Here is an 18,885-nt window from a genome sequence, read left to right as displayed (position 1 = left end):
GAAAGAATCTATTCATAGCGACTCTTATCTCCGAAAGAATCTATTCATAGCGATATTTCTTATGACAGAAAATTTAGAGTTTTGTGACATAAGAGTTGTGGGGATGTAGCTTAGATGGTAGAGCGTTCGCTTAGCATGCAAGAGGTACGGGGATGGATACTTTTCATTTGCATCTCTCGAAGAAACTTTTTGTTATTAATATTTTATTTTTATTCAATATTTCCTTATTTATGACATAATGTGCAGAGATATTTTTTTTCGTTTTCACTATTTTTGATGAATTTAAAGTTTTGTGATGTAAGAATCGTGGGAATGTAGCTCAGATGCAAGAGCGATCACTTTGCAGCGAGGATGTAGCTCAGATGGTTTTATTTCTATTCAATCTTTTCTTATTTTGACATATTGAGCAGAGATATTTTTTTTATTTTCACTATTATTGGTGATTGTAGGTTTAGGATTTTATGACTTTGGAATTGTGGGGACGTAGCTCAGATGGTAGTGCACTCACTTCGCATGTGAGAAGTTCGGTGCGACACCCTGCATCTACAAAGGAATCCTACTATCAAATATTCTATTTCTATTTCAAATTTTTCTTATTTATGACATAATGAGGAGGGATAGTTTTCATTTTCACTATTGTTGATGATGGGATGTTTATGATTTTGTCCTGTAAGAATTGTTGGGATATAGCTAAGACGGTAGAGTGCACTCTTTGCATGCAAGAGCCACGAGGATCGATACCCAGCATCTCTAAAAGTAACTAATTGTTATTAATATTTTATTTTTATTTCATGTTTCTTTATTTATGATATAAGGAGTAGAGATATTTTTTTCATTTTCACTATTATTGATGATGGGAAGTTTAAAGGTTTTGTGATGTAAGAATTGTAGGGATGTAGCTTAAATGGTAGAGCACTTGCTTTGCATGCGAGAGGTACGGGGATCATTTTATTTTTATTTCATGTTTCTTTATTTATGATATAAGGAGTAGAGATATTTTTTTCATTTTCACTATTATTGATGATGGGAAGTTTAAAGGTTTTGTGATGTAAGAATTGTAGGGATGTAGCTTAAATGGTAGAGCACTTGCTTTGCATGCGAGAGGTACGGGGATCGCTATCATGCATCCAAAGGAAAACTATCAATTATTAATCTTATTTATGACATAATGATCAAAGCGAGTTTTTCGTTTTCACTATTATTGATGACGGGACGTTTAGGGTTTTGTGATGTAAGAATTGTGGGGATGTAGGTAAGATGGTTGAGTGCACTCTTTGCATGCGAGAGGTACGAGGATTTTGGGTTTTGTTATGTAAGAGCTGTGGGGATGTAGCTAAGATGGTAGAGTGCATCTCTTGAAAAAACTCATTAATATTTTATTTCTATTCAATTTTTCCTTATTTTTGACATAATTAGGAGAAATATTTTTTCATTTTCACTATTATTGATGACGTGCAGTTTTGGGTTTTGTCATGTAAGAATTATGGGGATGTAGCTAAAATGGTACAGTGCATCTCCTAAATAAACTATTGGTTATTAATATTTTATTTCTATTCAATTTTTCCTTATTTTTGACAAGCGGAAATATTTTTTCATTTTCACTATTATTGATGGCGCTCAGTTTTGTGTTTTGTTATGCAAGAATTGTGGGAATGTAGATAAGATGGTAGAGTGCTGTGTTTGCATAAGATTGGTATGGGGATCGATACCCCGAACACCCAGCTCTATATTCCTAAATGCTCTATAATATGATGGTGCCTTAATGGGATAGATATTTTATATGGATTGTATACGACTTTAAATGTGGTTTGCTACACGCAAAAAAGATAGGGATGGTTAAATTTTTAAGTCACTTTTGAAAAGTATGGTGTGGGATAAGTTGGATTATTGCCAATTATTTCTAAGAATATATTAAGTCTTGGGACTAATGTTTGCAATTTGTAGAGATGACATATAATAGAGGAATTCATAGTATCGTTCTCCTTTAGAGCAATTCATAGTACCATTCATTGTTCTCCCTCTAAAAATCTCTATGGATTTAATCTGCCTATTATTTCTAAGAATATTAAGTCTTGGGACGAATGTTTGCTATCTGTAGAGATGACATATAATAGAGCAATACTTCATAGTAGTGTTCTCCTTTAGAGCAATTCATAGTACCACTCATTGTTCTCCTTTTGAAGATGTTTATGGATTTAATCCACTTACACTTCTTGATTTGCTTCCTATTCATTCTATTATTTTTGTGAGTAAAGCAACCACAAGTAAGGCAGATCTGATCAAAACTGTAACTACCCAAAATTTTCTACCGGTCGCTACTATACGTAGCATAAACATTGAATGCAGAAGACTTCATTTAAATTCCATAAAACATAACTTTTATCTTAAAACACCGCTATGGACTTACGTGTTTTGAAAACATTTTTAAAAAAACAAAAGAAAAGAAAAATAAAATAAATAAGCGTTTTAAGTTAAAAACATCCTATTCTAGCCTAAGTCTAAGAAAATAAATACCACTATCCTGCATGTGCCATGGTCTCGAGTGGTGATGTCGTCGTCAGTCGTACAGGAATGTCTTGCCTTTACCTGAAAAATGTAGTAGCACATGGCTTGAGTATTTAAAGAAATACTCGGTAAGTGACCCCACTATTGGGGTTAAATGCAACAATCACATGCAATGAGATGATGGGACCCATCTTTCATTCTGTTTTCCCTACGGTGCTGTCCTAACGGGTAATTTTGGACATGTACATATACTCTACACACAGCCCATACGTGCGAGTAAGGGCTCACTAGCTAGTTCGCACACCGCTGGGCCTCTTTTCTTATCTGGTGGGCATACTCTGGGAGCCCCTTAGGCCAAACACCCGCTAGAACTAGTAACCGTCACGACAGTGCTATGCAAAGCATAACGATCGTTGTCCTGCCATTGGATGTACGAGTCCGTACCCTCGTGATGGGATAGGGGTACCCCCCCAAATGCACGAGCACACATAATGCATGAGGTCCCATGTTTCCATTTTCATTATCCTTTAATACAACCCTGCTAGCATTGTGTACATATCATATCATTTTTCATATCGTTTCAGATATCGTTCATCATTCATGCCATATCGTTTCTCATTCTTCAGTTCTCAAATCATACATAATTCTAACGGGGTTATATTTCATGCCATTTATCGTAATTTCATGTCATTCATATCATGCTGTATACACACAATTTAAGAGACCTAACATAACGTTCTATGCTTTTAACATATCATTTCATCATATACACATCATACCATGACATATTGCATCACAATGTATCATATCATAAACAAGTCATAACGTAAACACTTCGTAATCATATCGTTCTCTAACTTATCATAGCCTTAACGTTCTTAGACCTATCACAGACATATCATTACGTGAACGTACCTTAGTCATCTCATTACAAGAACTTAACCTAACGCTATCATTCTATCAATCAATCACAAACCTATCCCTTTCTACCCAGAACCTAACCGTATTCTTCCATCAATCTCTCTTATCCATATCACTCCGGTATGCAACCTAACCTTAACGTTTCATGAACGTAATTTACTCCTATCGTTACATTTCGTTTTGTGCATCATTTTTGTATCCTATCTCAAACATATCCTTGAACACATCGTACATAATTATTATCATACAATTCACATATTATGACATATACATAACATAGCATATCGATCCACAGAAAATTCACACATATCAATATATATGACACGTGCAGAACCACAGGGAACGTGTCAACATCAAATATAACCATGCTGATAGTAAGGTCACTTACCTGGTTAGCTTAAGTCGTTGTCACGTATATATCTTTAATGAAAGTTCGATTCTGTCCTTTGAAATCCAAGTCAACCTATGTGAGCCCATGACATTAGTTTCAAGTTTGAATTCTATAAAATTATTTCTATAATTTACATTGTTAAAATTCTGATATTTTGTGTTAGACAAAATTGAATGGAGTTCCATGCCCTCTGATATTTTCGGTTTTATTTTTAAATTCTGTTCAACAAGTCTTCCCTCAATCTTCCCTCCTCCCCTTTGTAATTATTTTCATTCTGTAAATAGATTGTGAATTCTGTAAATAAGATATTACTCTAACTCTATATTTATTTTCAGTAAACCGATATTATTGGCCAATTTTAATCCGTAGATTTATGTATCTGCCAACTAAATTTATTTTAATTCCAACCTTATTTTCTATTGTTGGATCGGTATGGTATGGCAACCCTAGAGGGGTGAATAGGGTTTTAACCACACAAGTGTTTAAACGTGATTAATTTTTCTAATGATGAAACTTTTTACAAATAAGTAGAAGATGATAATTACCATAACAAAATAATTCAAGTCAAAACAACAATCAAGTAGAACATACAATAAATCACAATAATAATTTTGAAATTAAATAGGAAAGAGTTAGAAAGATGACACCGTAGTTTTATAGTGGTTCGGTCAAACTCGACCTACTCCACTCCCCAAACGCCTCTTGGAAATTTGAATAAACAACTTTCTCGACTCTTTCCGCTGATCAGAGCCAAACCGCTACACTGCTCTTTTTACGAGTTCAAGAGCAAATTCAATCCTTTCCACAGCACAAGATCAAACCGGTACAAGTATTTGAATTTGATAGTAACACACCACAACTCTTTCAAAGAGTAGATTTACAATTTGGAGCACTCACAACTATCTTCTCACATTACAATAAAAAAATCTCTCTCAAGAATAAAATGAATAAAAATAAAATTGGAAGCTTGGAGAGAGCAACAAACAAGGGAGACTTTGAACAAATAAGGATTGGAGAATGTATGGAAGTTGTGTGTATGAAATGTGGGGAAGTTGATGAGTTTATATAGAGAATAAAAGTGGCAAAATGTAGGAATTAATATCGACCACTGGATTGTGTTAGGAAGAATGGAAGGTGGAGATTAAAAGTAAATAAATAAGAAAATTTTCTAAATCCATTTATTTAAAATTTTTAAGATAATAATAATAAAAAGTTATGTGAGTAACCGTCAAATGAAAATTAAAAATTTATTATAAATATAATAATATAATAATAATAAAAACTATGTGAGTAACTACCAAAATTTTAAAATATAATAATATAATAATATAATATAGTAATAATAAAAATCGATGTGAGTAACGGTTAGATTCAAATTTATATTTTGTAAAAATAATTTTATTTAGAAATATAATAATAGGAAAAACTCCGTCCTTTGTTACTCTTGTAAAATTATAAATGTCATACTTTGATATATTTTTATTTTTCCATCATTTTGATTTTGCTGCCACATCATCACGTCGGGTATGTTGTCTCGACTCTAATTTCTTAGTTTTAGCTCTTATTTGAGTAATTGAAAAGTGTTGAAATCGTTATTCCTGACCTTATATTGTGGACAGTTCAAAACACTGAAAATAGTTAATAATTAAGAGTAGGTTTGTTATCATCAAAACATCAATCAATTAATTGATTGAAATTAATTAAAGTGAGATCAATGGCGAAAAGGTCAACATCTATAACTTCCAATGCTAACAAAAAATCTAATTAATTGAATATGGGATCCCATTACTATAGGATTGGTAAAATATCAAATATGAAAGAAATTTGATCCTAAATTAATTTCTTATAACCATAACTATAGAAGAAGGAAATCTGAGATAGGATTTTACCTAATAACAGACCAAAATCTCCACACATAAATGTGCATCATATTCTTCTGTTGAAACACCATTTCTTTTTCTCAAATCTGACCTTTTTTTTCTGTTTATTTTTTGGATAAACTGTGATATTGTGGGGGTTGAGGAAAGAGGATGCCGATGAGAGGTTAGTGGAAAGAGGCGGGTAAATTTTATTTTTATTTTTATTTTTATTTTTATTTTTAAGTAATCGTTTTTAGTTATTTATTTATGAATTATTATTATTATTATTATTATTATTTTGACGTATATATTTTTTTATAATTATTTTTATTTGTTTATTTATTTTTATTATATATATATATATATTTTGCTATTACAAAAACATTTGTTGAGAGGAGACAATTGAGAAACAAAAAGTTACTTTAAGAATTAAATATTTTTGTGAGTAAAGCAACCACAAGTAAGGTCTGATCAAAACATTGCACAAAGAGGTGAAGGAGACAATTGAGAAACAAAATTTTAAAGTTACTTCAAGAATTAACAAAGGACGGAAGGAAATCATTTTTCAACTCGATAACTGGGTTTGGATACATTTTCACAAGGAGCGATACCCATCTCAAACGAAGACAAAGTTACATCCAAGAGGGGATTACCCTTATCAAGTCCTTGAAATAATTAATAACAATGCATATAAAATGATCTTCCTAGAGAATTTTCAGCACATTCTACTTTCAATGTTGCTGACTCGAGTCCTTTTGATACTAAATATTTATATATAGTAAGAGTAGAAAAACGAAGCAGGCGTAGAAGAAAAACTAAGCAAGCTACTAAATATTGGGAACTATAACGTTGGATACGGAGGATGGAGGCGTAGAAAAACTAACTATATATATAGTACGAGTAGAAAAACTAAGCAAGCGTCGAAGAAAAACTAAGCAAGCTACTAAATATTTATATACAGTAGGCGTAGAAAAACTAACTATTTGGGCTCTAGAACGTTGGATACGGAGGATGGAGGTTAACTATTTATAGTAAGAATGTGATAGAGATATATATACTAAATATTTATATAGAGTAAAAGTAGAAAAACTAAGCAGGCTACTAAATATTTATATATAGTAGGCGTAGAAGAAAAACTAAGCAAGCGACTAATATTTATATACTGTAGGCGTAGAAAAACTAACTATTTGGGCTCGAACGTTGGATACGGAGGTTGACTATTTATAGTAAAGATCTGATACAGATATATATACTAAATATTTATATATAGTAGGCCTAGACAAACTAAGCAGGCTACTAAATATTTACATATAGTAGGCTAAAAACTAACTATTTGACTCTAGAATGTTGGATATGGAGGCTGACTATTTATAGTAAAAATTTGATCGAGATATATATATTAAATATTTACATACAGTAGGCGTGGAAAAATTAAGAGGCTATTCAATATTTATATATAGTAGGCGTGGAAAAACTAAGAGGCTATTCAATATTTATATATAGTAGGCGTGGAAAAACTAAGAGGCTATTAAATATTTATATATAGGCATGGAAAAACTAAGAGGCTATTAAATATTTATATATAGTACGCGTGAAAAAACTAACTGGATATAGAGGCTGACTATTTAGAGTAAAAATCTAATAGAGATATATATACTAAATATGGGCGGGAAGCGGATACCTAACTATTTATAAAAAACTGATAGAGATATATATATTAAATATTTATATATATTTGACGGTTATATTGTTAAAGTTATATATATATATAATAAACTGAAATCATATATATACCCATTAGTCAGTGCTATATTTCTCATACTTCACCAATCATATATATACCCATTAGTCAATGCTATATTTCTCATACTTCACCTCCTCTCTTTGCATACCTTGAAGTCATTAATACAAAACTTTTAGTCAATATTTCTCCTTACATTTTCTCTATCAAGTTCTTTGTGTTCATTTAGATCGAGTGTCTGCGTTGTTGTGTGATCCTAATAACTGGTATAGAGCGAAGTGAGATTATCACGGAATGTGAAGATGGAAAGTTCAAAGACAAGAATTGAAAAGTTTGATGGATTCGATATCAGTTTCTAGAAGATGCAGATTGAAGATTATATGACCAAAAAGATCTTCAGAAACCCCTTTTGGGGGTGAAGTAGAATATCATGACCACGGAGGACTGGAAGCTCAAGGATCGTCACGCCTTAGGGTTGATTTGGTTGACGCTGTCTAGAAACATGACGTTCAACATCATTAAAGAGAAGACGACATCGGGCCTATGGAAGGTGTTGTCAAATATGTACGAAAATCCGTCGGCTATGGACAAGGTGTATTTGATGCAAAGGTTGTTTAATCTACAAATGTCTGAAGGTAGCTTTGTTGCAGATCATATAAATTAGTTGAACGTGATTGTGAGCATTTGAGCTTAGTGGAAATTATGTTCAAAAATGAAATTAAAGCATTGATTTTGATGTCATCTTTACCTGAGTCGTGGTATACTGTTGTTGCTGCAATCAACAGTTCATGAGGATCTGATAAACTGAAGTTTGATGAAATTCGAGATGTCAGCAAAAGTATTCCCAAACGAGAAGTAAATTAATGAGACCAAACAAACATGAGCGATCAAATCAAGAAATCGAGAAAAATCTCTAAATAAACCGAACGTAAAATGTTGAAATTGTGGAGAAAAATGACACTTTTGGACAGATTGTACAAAATTGAACAAAAGAAAAATCACAAATTTGAAAATGACATTGATTCTATATATTCAACCGAAGATACAGAGGATGCTCTAATTTGTAGCATGAATAGCCCAACTGAATTCTGGATTTTAGATTCAGTTGCATCGTTTCATTTGTCTTCAAGTAAGGAATTGTTTCAAAATTTCAAAAAAGGAAATTTTGGGAAGGTGTATCTTGCCGACAATAAAACGTTGGAGATTGAAGGGAAGAGAGATGTCTGCATACAAATTCTAGCAGGAAATTGGTGGACGTTATAGGATGTTAGATATATTCCTGATCTCAAGAAGAATCTGATCTCTATTGGTCAATTGGATAGCACAGGTTATGCAGCCGAGTTTGGAAAGAGTTTGGGGAAGATTGTGAAGGGTGTCATGGTGGTAGCATGACACAAAATCTGGAACCGTATACCCCACTGTAGGGTGTATAAACATGGTTGCTATTGCTAAGAGTGCTTTCAATTAAAGTCTACTTGAATTGGAAGCACTCTGAGTAACAACAATCATGTTTATACACCTTACAGTAGTGTCAATAGACTTGCACATATGAGATTCAAAAAAATGAGATGATGGCTGTGAATGAAGTTTTATAAGGCCTAAAATCTATTGATATGGGTGTTTGTGCGAGCTGCGTTATGGAAAAATATAAACGAGTTAGCTTCACAAAAGTTGCCAAAGAACCGTAGAAAGTGCGATTGGAAATGGTTCATACAGACGTTTGGGGACCATCTCCAGTTTCATCATTTCTAGTACCAAAATTTCATTGGTTAGATGTCTCGCACTCTGCAGCAACAACTCTCTGTTGTCCTAAGGCTATTCAGATATCTCACTGCCACTCTATTAAGAGGATATTTTGGAGATATATTTTAATAATTAGTTAGAATATATCTGAGATATTTAGGGAGTTGTTAGTATAGATTTGATTAACCGTATATTTTATTTATTTACAAGATTTAGTTAGTTATATTTTTTTTTTTGCTATTTTTAGGTATTAGTTGACAGTTTGTATCCTATTTAAACATGGTAAACCTGAATGAAGATCATACTTTCGATCCCAATTCTATTTCTATTTCTCATTCTTAACATGGTATCAGAGCACCGATCTTGGTGTTCTTAAATATCATTTATGGCGGAATCAGCCAAATCCAGCTTCAAAATTTCGGATGTTGATTAAACACATCCTTACTATATTCATCACTCTGATCAGCCAGGATATTCACTTGTTCCAATCAAATTAAATGGAGCAAATTACCAATCCTGGAGTAAATCAGTTATGCATGCTCTTATTGCCAAGAAGAAAATTGGCTTCATTGATGGCACAATTGAGGAACCGTCCCAAGATGCAAATTCAACTGAATTCGAACTCTGGAATCAGTGCAACAGTATGATAATATCTTGGTTAACTCATTCCGTTGAAGCAGATATCGCTAAAGGCACTATTCACGCCAAGATAGCTCATCAAGTGTGGGTTGATCTTCACGATCAATTCTCACAAAAGAATGCTCCAGCAATTTTTCAAATACAAAACTCGATAGCAACGATGTCACAAGGAACCATGGCACTGTCAACATATTTCACCAAGCTCAAAGCACTCTGGGATGAGCTTGAAGCGTACCGCACACCATTTACCTGTAATCAACGTCAAATACATATTGATCAACGCGAAGAAGACAAGTTGATGCAATTTCTCATGGGGCTTAATGAGTCTTATAAAATGGTGAGATCTAACATATTGATGATGTCTCCATTACCTAATGTGAGGCAAGCCTATTCATTACTTGTACAAGAAGAGATGCAGCGTCAGGTAACTTCTGAACCTACTGAGAGTTTCTCGATTGCATCAGCAGTGTAGAAGAAAACAATATATTCAAAATTCACCAAAGAAAAATCGTATGAACACTGCAATAAAAGTGGTCATACAAGCAATGAGTGTCGAATTCTTAAGTTTCACTGTAAGTTTTGTGATAGAAGGGGCCATACAGAAGATTGGTGTTGACAGAAAAATAATTTTGGAAGGACAAGACAAGTCAATCAACACAATAATCATGGATATCGATCATCTGCAAATATGACCGATATTTCACAATTGAATACAGAAGAATAGTCACCTAATTCCATTCCAATTTTTTTTTCTGAGCAATTACGACAGATAGCACAAGCCTTATCTACAATCAATCATCACCCTTCTGGTAATTCTGACAATCACATCAATGTTGCAGGTTTGTTTCCCATATCTACATTATCTATTAACTCTGCGAGTTCTAATTCATGGATTCTCGATAGTGGAGCTACAAATCATATAGTATCAAAATCTTATGTTATGACTGAACCAAAGGCTGCCATCATGTCTACAATAAATTTGCCTAATGGAGAGACAGCACGTGTGTCACATACTGGCAATATTTCCCTTAGCCCTAACCTTAAATTAAACAACGTTTTATGTGTGCCTTCATTCAATTTAAACCTAATGTCGATAAGCAAACTTACCAATAACTTGAAATGTTATGTCACCTTCTATCCTAATTCTTGTGTTATGCAGGACTTGGCGACGGAGAAGATGATTGGCTCGGGTAAACAATTTGGAGGTCTCTATCATATTTCTTCATCTCCAATCAAATCTTCAGGTCATCAAGTATCTCAGTCATCTGATTTGTGGCATTTACGCCTAGGTCATCCTTCTTTTTCTCGTTTTAAATTTCTAGCTGATCAATTGCATCTTAATAATGCTCTCATAATTGTAGTATCTGCTCGTTAGCAAAACAAACTAGGTTGTCTTTCCCAAGAAGTTCAATAACAACTCATTCTGCCTTTGATCTGATACATTGTGATGTTTGGGGACCACATAAAATTCCTACCCATTCTTGTTTGCGTTTTTTTCTCACTATTGTTGATGATTTTACTCGATGTACTTGGGTTTTTCTAATGCAACATAAGTCAGAAGTACATTATTTGTTAATGAACTTTGTTAAATTCGTTCAAACTCAATTTCATACTACTATCAAGATAGTTCGATCAGACAATGGGACTGAGTTCCTATCTTTGCAACCATTCTTTACTTCTTGTGGTATTGAATTTCAGTGCACTTGTGTCTATACTCCACAACAAAATGGAGTCGTAGAACGTAAGCATCGCCATATCCTAAATGTAGCTAGGTCTCTTCTTTTTCAGTCACAGGTTCCACTTAATTTTTGGGGAGAGTGCATTTGAACGGCTGTTTATCTTATAAATAGAATGCCATCACCATTGTTATCTAACAAGACACCCTTTGAAGCACTCTACAAACGACCACCTACATTTCATCATCTTAAAGTTTTTGGTTGTAAATGTTATGCAACTATAGTACATCCTAAGCAAAAATTTGAACCTCGGGCAATTCCTTGTGTTTTCGTAGGATATCCTTGTGGTCATAAAGGTTACAAGTTGTATGACATGCAATCTCACAAATTCATTATAAGTCGTGATGTTAAATTTTGTGAAGATAATTTTTCTTTTTCATTAGCTTCACAAACTTCGACATTAGCTCCTTCGACTCCTGTTGTACCACTTCATGATCCATCCTCCACCTTCTATTTCTTCACCTCTTATTCCTCCTTCACCTCCTATCCCTTCACCTACTACTTCGTCGTCTCCTCCACCTTCTCCAGATTCGCCCACTAATTCCAATCCTATCCCACCTGATACATCAGCTCCACTCCGACATTCTACTCGTACTAAACAGCCTCCAGCTTGGCATAAGAATTATGAGATGTCTTCTGGAGCCAATCATTTAACCTCTAGCTCGAGTCCCGGCACTGGCACCAGGTATCCCCTTCATCATTACCTTTCATTCTCTCATTTTTCTCCTACTCAACGTGCTTTTCTAACTCTTATTACATCCCAGACAGAACCTAAAACCTATGACGAGGCAGTTGGCGACCCGTTATGGCAGCAGGCTATGAATGATGAAATTGCAGCTTTGGAACGTAATCATACATGGTCTCTCGTTCCTCTACCACCTGGTTATAAAGCTATTGGTTGTCGTTGGGTGTACAAAATTAAATACAACTCTGATGGTTCTGTTGAACGTTATAAAGCTCGACTTGTAGCAAAGGGATGCACTCAGGTTGAAGGTATTGATTACACAGAAACATTTTCCCCTTCAACGAAACTTACTACACTTCGTTGCTTACTCACTGTTGTTGCTGCCCGAAAATGGTTCACCCATCAGTTGGATGTTCAAAATGCCTTTCTCCATGGTAATCTAGACGAGGAAGTTTATATGTCTTTACCACCAGGTCTTCGCCGACAGGGGGAGAATACAGTATGTCGGCTCCATAAATCTCTTTATGGATTAAAACAGGCTTCTCGCAATTGGTTCTCCATATTTTCTACAGCTATACAAAATGCAGGCTACACTCAGTCTAAAGCAAATTACTCTTTGTTTACTAAGAGTAAAGGTACTTCTTTCACTGCAGTTCTAATCTATGTGGATGATATTCTGTTGACAGGCAATGATCTCAAAGAAATTCAATATCTCAAGACTAGTTTACTCCAGAAATTTCTTATCAAAGATTTAGGAAATTTGAAATATTTTCTAGGCATTGAATTTTCTCGATCTAGAAAAGGAATTTTTATGTCTCAAATGAAGTATGCTCTAGACATCCTTCAAGACACAAGTCTTACAGGAGCACGTCCAAACAAATTTCCTATGGATCAAAATCTGAAACTTTCTTTAACTGAAGGAGAGAAGTTGAATGATCCAAGTAAATACAGACGGTTGATTGGCAGATTAATATATTTGACCGTCACTAGGCCTGACATAGCTTATTCAGTTCGTATGCTTAGCCAATTTATGCATGAACCAAGAAAACCACATTGGGAGGCAGCTCTTCGAGTTCTGAGGTACATCAAAGGCACTCCTGGTCAAGGACTCCTACTGCCATCTGAAAACAATTTAAGATTACAAGCATATTGCGATTCTGACTAGGGTGGTGAACTTCCAGACGGTCTATTTTTGGGTTTTGCATTTTCCTCGAAAATTCAATTATTTCTTGGAAGTCTAAAAAGTAGTCTAATGTGTCCAGATCATCAGCAGAAACTGAGTATCGAGCTATGACAAATACTTGTTTAGAGTTAACTTGGTTAAGATACATTCTTCAAGACTTGAATGTTCCACTGTCCGAACCAGCATTATTATATTGTGATAATCAAGCAGCATTACATATAGCATCCAATCCAGTTTTTCACGAACGTACAAAACACATTGAAATAGATTGTCATATAGTTCGAGAAAAGTTACAAGCTGGAATCATCAAACCGTGTTATGTTTCGACCAAAATGCAATTGGCAGATGTTTTTACTAAAGCTTTGGGAAGACAGCAGTTTGACTTTTTGAAGGACAAGTTGGGTGTGATCGACATACACTCTCCAACTTGAGGGGGAGTATTAAGAGGATATTTTGGAGATATATTTTAATAATTAGTTAGAATATATCTGAGATATTTAGGGAGTTTATAGATTTGATTAACCCTATATTTTATTTATTTACAAGATTTAGTTAGTTATATTTTTTTTTCTATTTTTAGGTTTTAGTTGATAGTTTGTATCCTATTTAAACGTGGTAAACCTGAATGAAGATCATACTTTCGATTCCAATTCTATTTCTATTTCTCATTCTTAACACACTCTTTTCCTCCTCACCATATCTAAACACTATAACTTTGATCCAGTATTGTCTTATATGGTTAACATTCCCTCTTTAATGTACAAGGACATTTTATAACTACCACGAAACTCAAAACATACAATAAATTCATACCAGTTTTAAAACATATCATATACTTCGAAATAGGGTTAGACTGCTTACTTGATCGTGGCGAGACGTGTCATCCAACTAAGTCATAGAGATATACGACTTTTTATTCTAAGTAAAATCTATATAATCTAAAATTTGAGTACTCTAATATTAATCTGCCACAACACAAATTTGGAGGGTTCATGTAATAGCCCAAAAATAAATAAAGAAATAAACAAATAAAAATAATTATAAAAATAGTTAAAATAATAATAATAATACATTAATTAATTAATTAATTAATTAAAATAAAATAAATAAATAAATAAATAAAACCCACAGAAATAGTGAGGTAGTATTTCTTTAAAGCCATCTGCTACTACATTTTTCAGGTTAAGGCAAGACATTCCTTTACTAACCTTTTGTAGTTCAAACTCCTTTTTCCTCACGGACCGGTTTCGAACCACCACTAGTGTCTTCTCCATTATCCTCCGGCCTTAGAACGGGATTGTGGAATCCGGTGAGTGACTAAACTTGGGAGGGATTTTGTATATGTGAAGAGAGTGTTTGTGAAAGGTTTTTCTCAAGGTTTTTCTCAAGGTTTTTCACCAGGAAGAAGAAGACCTTCCATATACAGTGATCACTCTATTTAAAGAGTCATGTTTGCATGTTCATGCAAATTTGAGATCACCAAATTTTGACACTTAAAATTCCACTCAAATGTTTGGGATTATGTGGCAAGCATGCATGTTTGAGTTAACCAAATTTTGACACTTAAAATTCCACTCAAACTTGTGGGGTTTATTTGGGAAGCATGCAAGTTTGGTTAAACCAAATTTTGACACCTCAAAATTCCACTAACATGGAATTTTCCATTAAATGGAGTAACATTTTGACTTTCTTCATTTTAATTCAACAATTAATTTGAATAATGAATTTCAAATTAAAGTAACATTAAATGATTAATTGAACTATTTAATTAATATTTAATATTAATTCAAATGTCAATCCCAATCAATTCCGAACATTATTGATTAAGATATTTAAATCTTATTTACATATCTCAGATTCTCTCTTTTTGTTTAATTCGTAAATAAAACAAAAATGCGGTTAAATATATTGTATATATGTAGCGCATATTCCCTAATTTGAATTCGAACACTTCGAACTCACTCGTCACACTGTTCTATGGTTTAGTCCGATATGAGCTAGCAGAGGGACTTAATGGACCTATAGATCATGGGCTCCAACGATCCAAGATTAACCGGTTAAACTCATTAACCTTGTTAACCAACATTCGTTAACTACTAGGACACTCCACTATAGCCTAGTAATTGCACTCCCCTCACTATAGATATATTTCTGTCCATTTGATATAACCATGATTAGTAAGTTGATCCTTCACAGGTTGTTTGTAACTAGAGCTGGGTCAATTTACCGTTTTACCCCTAAAGTTACTTCTTGTTCCTTATGTCTCACTGATCCTCTAATGAACAATTTGTTTGTGGTCCAACCAGTAAACCGAATCCCTCTCAGGCTAATGAGAGGGTGGGGCCCCTCGTTCAAGACCTGGAGTCGGTGCTTAAGGGAACTAACTCTCTTCTATCCCTAAAAGTGGGTAGGAGTGAATTCCATCTTGCACCCCACGTCCCTAGCCATTCACCCAGTCTTACCCCTGAAATGGGAGGCCTATTGAGTCGGCGAACTAGAGCCATTCTCACCCATGCAAATCTAAGGATAATTCCGAATAAAAAGAAGTTCATGGTTAGCTCAGGATTAAAACCGAGTTACCTAGGTTATCGAATGAAAAGAAAATCAGTCTCAACAGTAAACGACATTATAAAGTGAGAGTGGTTTTCTTCATGGTCCGATCTTATGCAAGACTCATTGAATAGAACGCCCCCACTCACATGTCTCCACATGTACAATTTAGTGATCACATTGTTTATATCATATACAAAAGTGGGCCGCATCCATAGTGTCCCTAGAATAAGGTACTCAGCCTTATCCTTATACTATAGATCATTTTGACTATATCTACTTGAACTTGATCCACTCTTATGTCTCTACATATAGTTCAAGTAATCATACTATAGCCAGAGTGTTCTTAGTTTATTGGATTTAGATTAATGATCGTAAAGTTCACTTTATTCAATAACAATCTTTACTGAATAAACAACAATAATAACATTATTGAAAATAGAATATGTTTTTGTTTACAAACTATGAGTTTTAGGACATAAAACCCAACAGATTTGAGGTTTGTTTTAACTACGGAATGTCCCCTAGACCCCTGCTGAAATGCAAACCGAATAGTTTGGGTTGCATTTGACAAAAAGGGTAAGGGGAAAGATAAGATTCCTACCGACCACAAACTTAAGGTTCAAAATGCAGATAATGGAAAATGTTTCCATTGCAATAAAAACGGGCACGAGAAAAGTCACTGCCCAAAATACCTTGCAGAGAAGAAAGCCAAAAAGGCACAACAAGGTAAATATGATTTACTAGTTGTAGAAATACATTTAGTAGAGTATGATCACTTAACCTGGATACTGGATTCAGGGGCCACTAATCATATTTGTTCTGTTTTTTCAAGAAACTAGTTCCTGGAGAGTGTTTGCAGAAGGCGAGATAACACTCAGGGTTGGAACAGAAGAAGTTGTCTCAGCAAGATCAGTAGAAAATTTAAAGTTGTTTTTCAGAGATAAATTCATTATATTAGATAATGTACTTTTTGGTCTAGTGGTATGATTCTCGCTTTGGGTGCGAGAGGTCTCGAGTTCAATTCTCGGGATCGTTACCATGCATCTCCATTAGTCTTACTTTATATGATTGATTATATTAACAATTTATATGAAGATCAAATAAAGTTTATTAATTAAGAATTCCGTGTATTGATTGTAAAGGGTTGATGATTTTCTTTCCGTTAAATCCTTGAACTTCCACCTATACAAAAAGACGGACCTCAACAAAATGCTTTGAGCCCCTCAGCTCCCAAGAAATATAGATTTCAAACTTGAGAGAAAAAATCATATCAAGTGAGAGCTAAAAATGATAGATGAAAAAATCATATCAAGTGAGAGCTAAAAATGATAGATGTTCGAATTTCGTCCAGTGGTATTATTCTTGCTTAGGGTGTGAGAGGTCATATGACAATAGTGAGATTGGTCATATCATTATGATTCTAATTTGAGATTACATTTACTCGCATGTTTTTTCTAGCATGAGATAGCAATCCCATTATAAATATTGTTAAATGGTAGGGTTTTTCTAACATGAGATAGCAATCCCATTATAACTATTGTTAAATGGTCGCAAAGAATTCTCAACGTAGTAAAATTGTGAAAGGGACGAAGTAAATCCCAAAGGAATGCACATATGCTTTAGTGGCAATGCAGCTTCAACCAAAATAATTTGAGCGGAGTCATTCATAATCTCAAACGTACAAGGTAGGTTCTAAAGCACAAAAACATGTGGATAAATTTTAAATATAGAGGCGCATAAAACATATGGACTAGCAACTAAAAATGATAGATTCACTACAAGGGCATTTGGTCTAGTGGTATGATTCTCGCTTCGGGTGCGAGAGGTCTCGAGTTTGATTCTCGAAATGCCCCTTTTCAATTATATCAAGTTGAACAAAGAAATAAAGATGTTTGAAAAAAAAAAAGGAAGAAGAAGCTATATATATATATATCTTTTTAATTATAATTTATAATTGTGTAGGTAAGATTCTCTTCCAATCTTGGAAAAGATATCACTTTCAAATTATTCCATGAGGGCTTGAGAAAGTCTTGCAAAAGAAGATGATGGTAGTACCATTTATTTTTGCAGAATTTTGATAGAGCCGCGACCCTAACTTCAAAGGCATTACACCCTTGACCCTAACTACAAGGGCATTTGGTCTAGTGGTATGATTCACGCTTCGGGTGCGAGAGGTTTCGAGTTCGATTTTCGAAATGCTCCCAACAATTATATCAAATTGAATAAAGAAATAATTCACATGGATGTTTATAAAAAAAAAAAAAAGAAGAAGAAGAATAGAAGACTCGAAACCTCTTCCAATCATTCCATGAGGACTATGAGGACTTGAGATTCTTTCAGCAGTGAGACAATGATTATGCGACTCGACGAACAAGTCAACTATGCAAAATTCAAACTGCATGGACAACAGCAGTGTATGCTCGAGTCACGTTTGGAAGAAACTAGTCACATTCTCCTATAATACATTTTGGGAAATTTTAGTCCGGGAGGGTGTAGATATGATTTTGATGACTAGTCATACACCCTAGTGGCACAACAATAATGGTAAAGACCTATAATACATTTTGGGAAATTTTAGTCCGGGAGGGTGTAGATATGATTTTGGTGACTAGTCATACACCCTAGTGGCACAACAATAATGGTAAAGACCTATCTAACATGAAAGCAAGTAAAAGGGGTTTGGAATGAGCATGCCGCCTTGGACAACAAATTATTTACAAAAATTGCTGAGACATGCAGCCATAGACAACACGCCATGGGCAATCGTGATCGTGACATCTGTCCCCACACAATTTATTGATATCTACATCAACCAACTCTTCATATACTCAGCATTGTAGGACGAGGCTGACTTTAGGTCTCTCGATGCGCTTCCAGCTGATCTCAGAATGAGGAGTCTCTTCCAATCTACTAGGAGCTGTTGAAAATC

At 34.3% G+C, this 18,885-nt stretch overlaps 1 protein-coding gene and 1 non-coding gene across 2 annotated transcripts; both read left to right on the top strand.

Moving 5' to 3' along the window:
* Window positions 1-9,692: 9,692 nt before the first annotated feature.
* On the top strand, window positions 9,693-10,993 carry LOC147793177 (uncharacterized). The gene is made up of 3 exons (XM_087121874.1): window positions 9,693-10,136; window positions 10,569-10,638; window positions 10,959-10,993. The coding sequence occupies exons 1-3, from the start codon at window positions 9,693-9,695 to the stop codon at window positions 10,991-10,993; spliced, it is 549 nt and encodes a 182-aa protein (XP_086978000.1).
* A 6,744-nt stretch (window positions 10,994-17,737) lies between these two features.
* Window positions 17,738-17,809, top strand: TRNAP-CGG (transfer RNA proline (anticodon CGG)). Its single transcript has one exon. It is a non-coding gene; the product is annotated as a tRNA-Pro (tRNA).
* The last annotated feature ends 1,076 nt before the right edge of the window (window positions 17,810-18,885 follow it).

Source organism: Cucurbita pepo, chromosome 3, assembly GCF_057944985.1.
Source record: "Cucurbita pepo subsp. pepo isolate OVF chromosome 3, ASM5794498v1, whole genome shotgun sequence".
In the NCBI taxonomy this organism is placed as follows: Eukaryota; Viridiplantae; Streptophyta; class Magnoliopsida; order Cucurbitales; family Cucurbitaceae; genus Cucurbita; species Cucurbita pepo.
Note: the sequence above shows the minus strand (reverse complement) of the source record. Positions and strands in the feature narration are given on the sequence as shown.

What these genes read in the sequence shown, in the direction of transcription:
- LOC147793177 (XM_087121874.1), top strand. Translation starts at nt 9,693, where the DNA reads ATGCATGCTCTTATTGCCAAGAAGAAAATTGGCTTCATTGATGGCACA. An exon ending in TTAATGAGTCTTATAAAATG is followed by an intron (nt 10,137 to 10,568) that starts GTGAGATCTAAC and finishes CAATTACGACAG; the next exon opens with ATAGCACAAGCCTTATCTAC. An exon ending in CAATCACATCAATGTTGCAG is followed by an intron (nt 10,639 to 10,958) that starts GTTTGTTTCCCA and finishes TGTGTTATGCAG; the next exon opens with GACTTGGCGACGGAGAAGAT.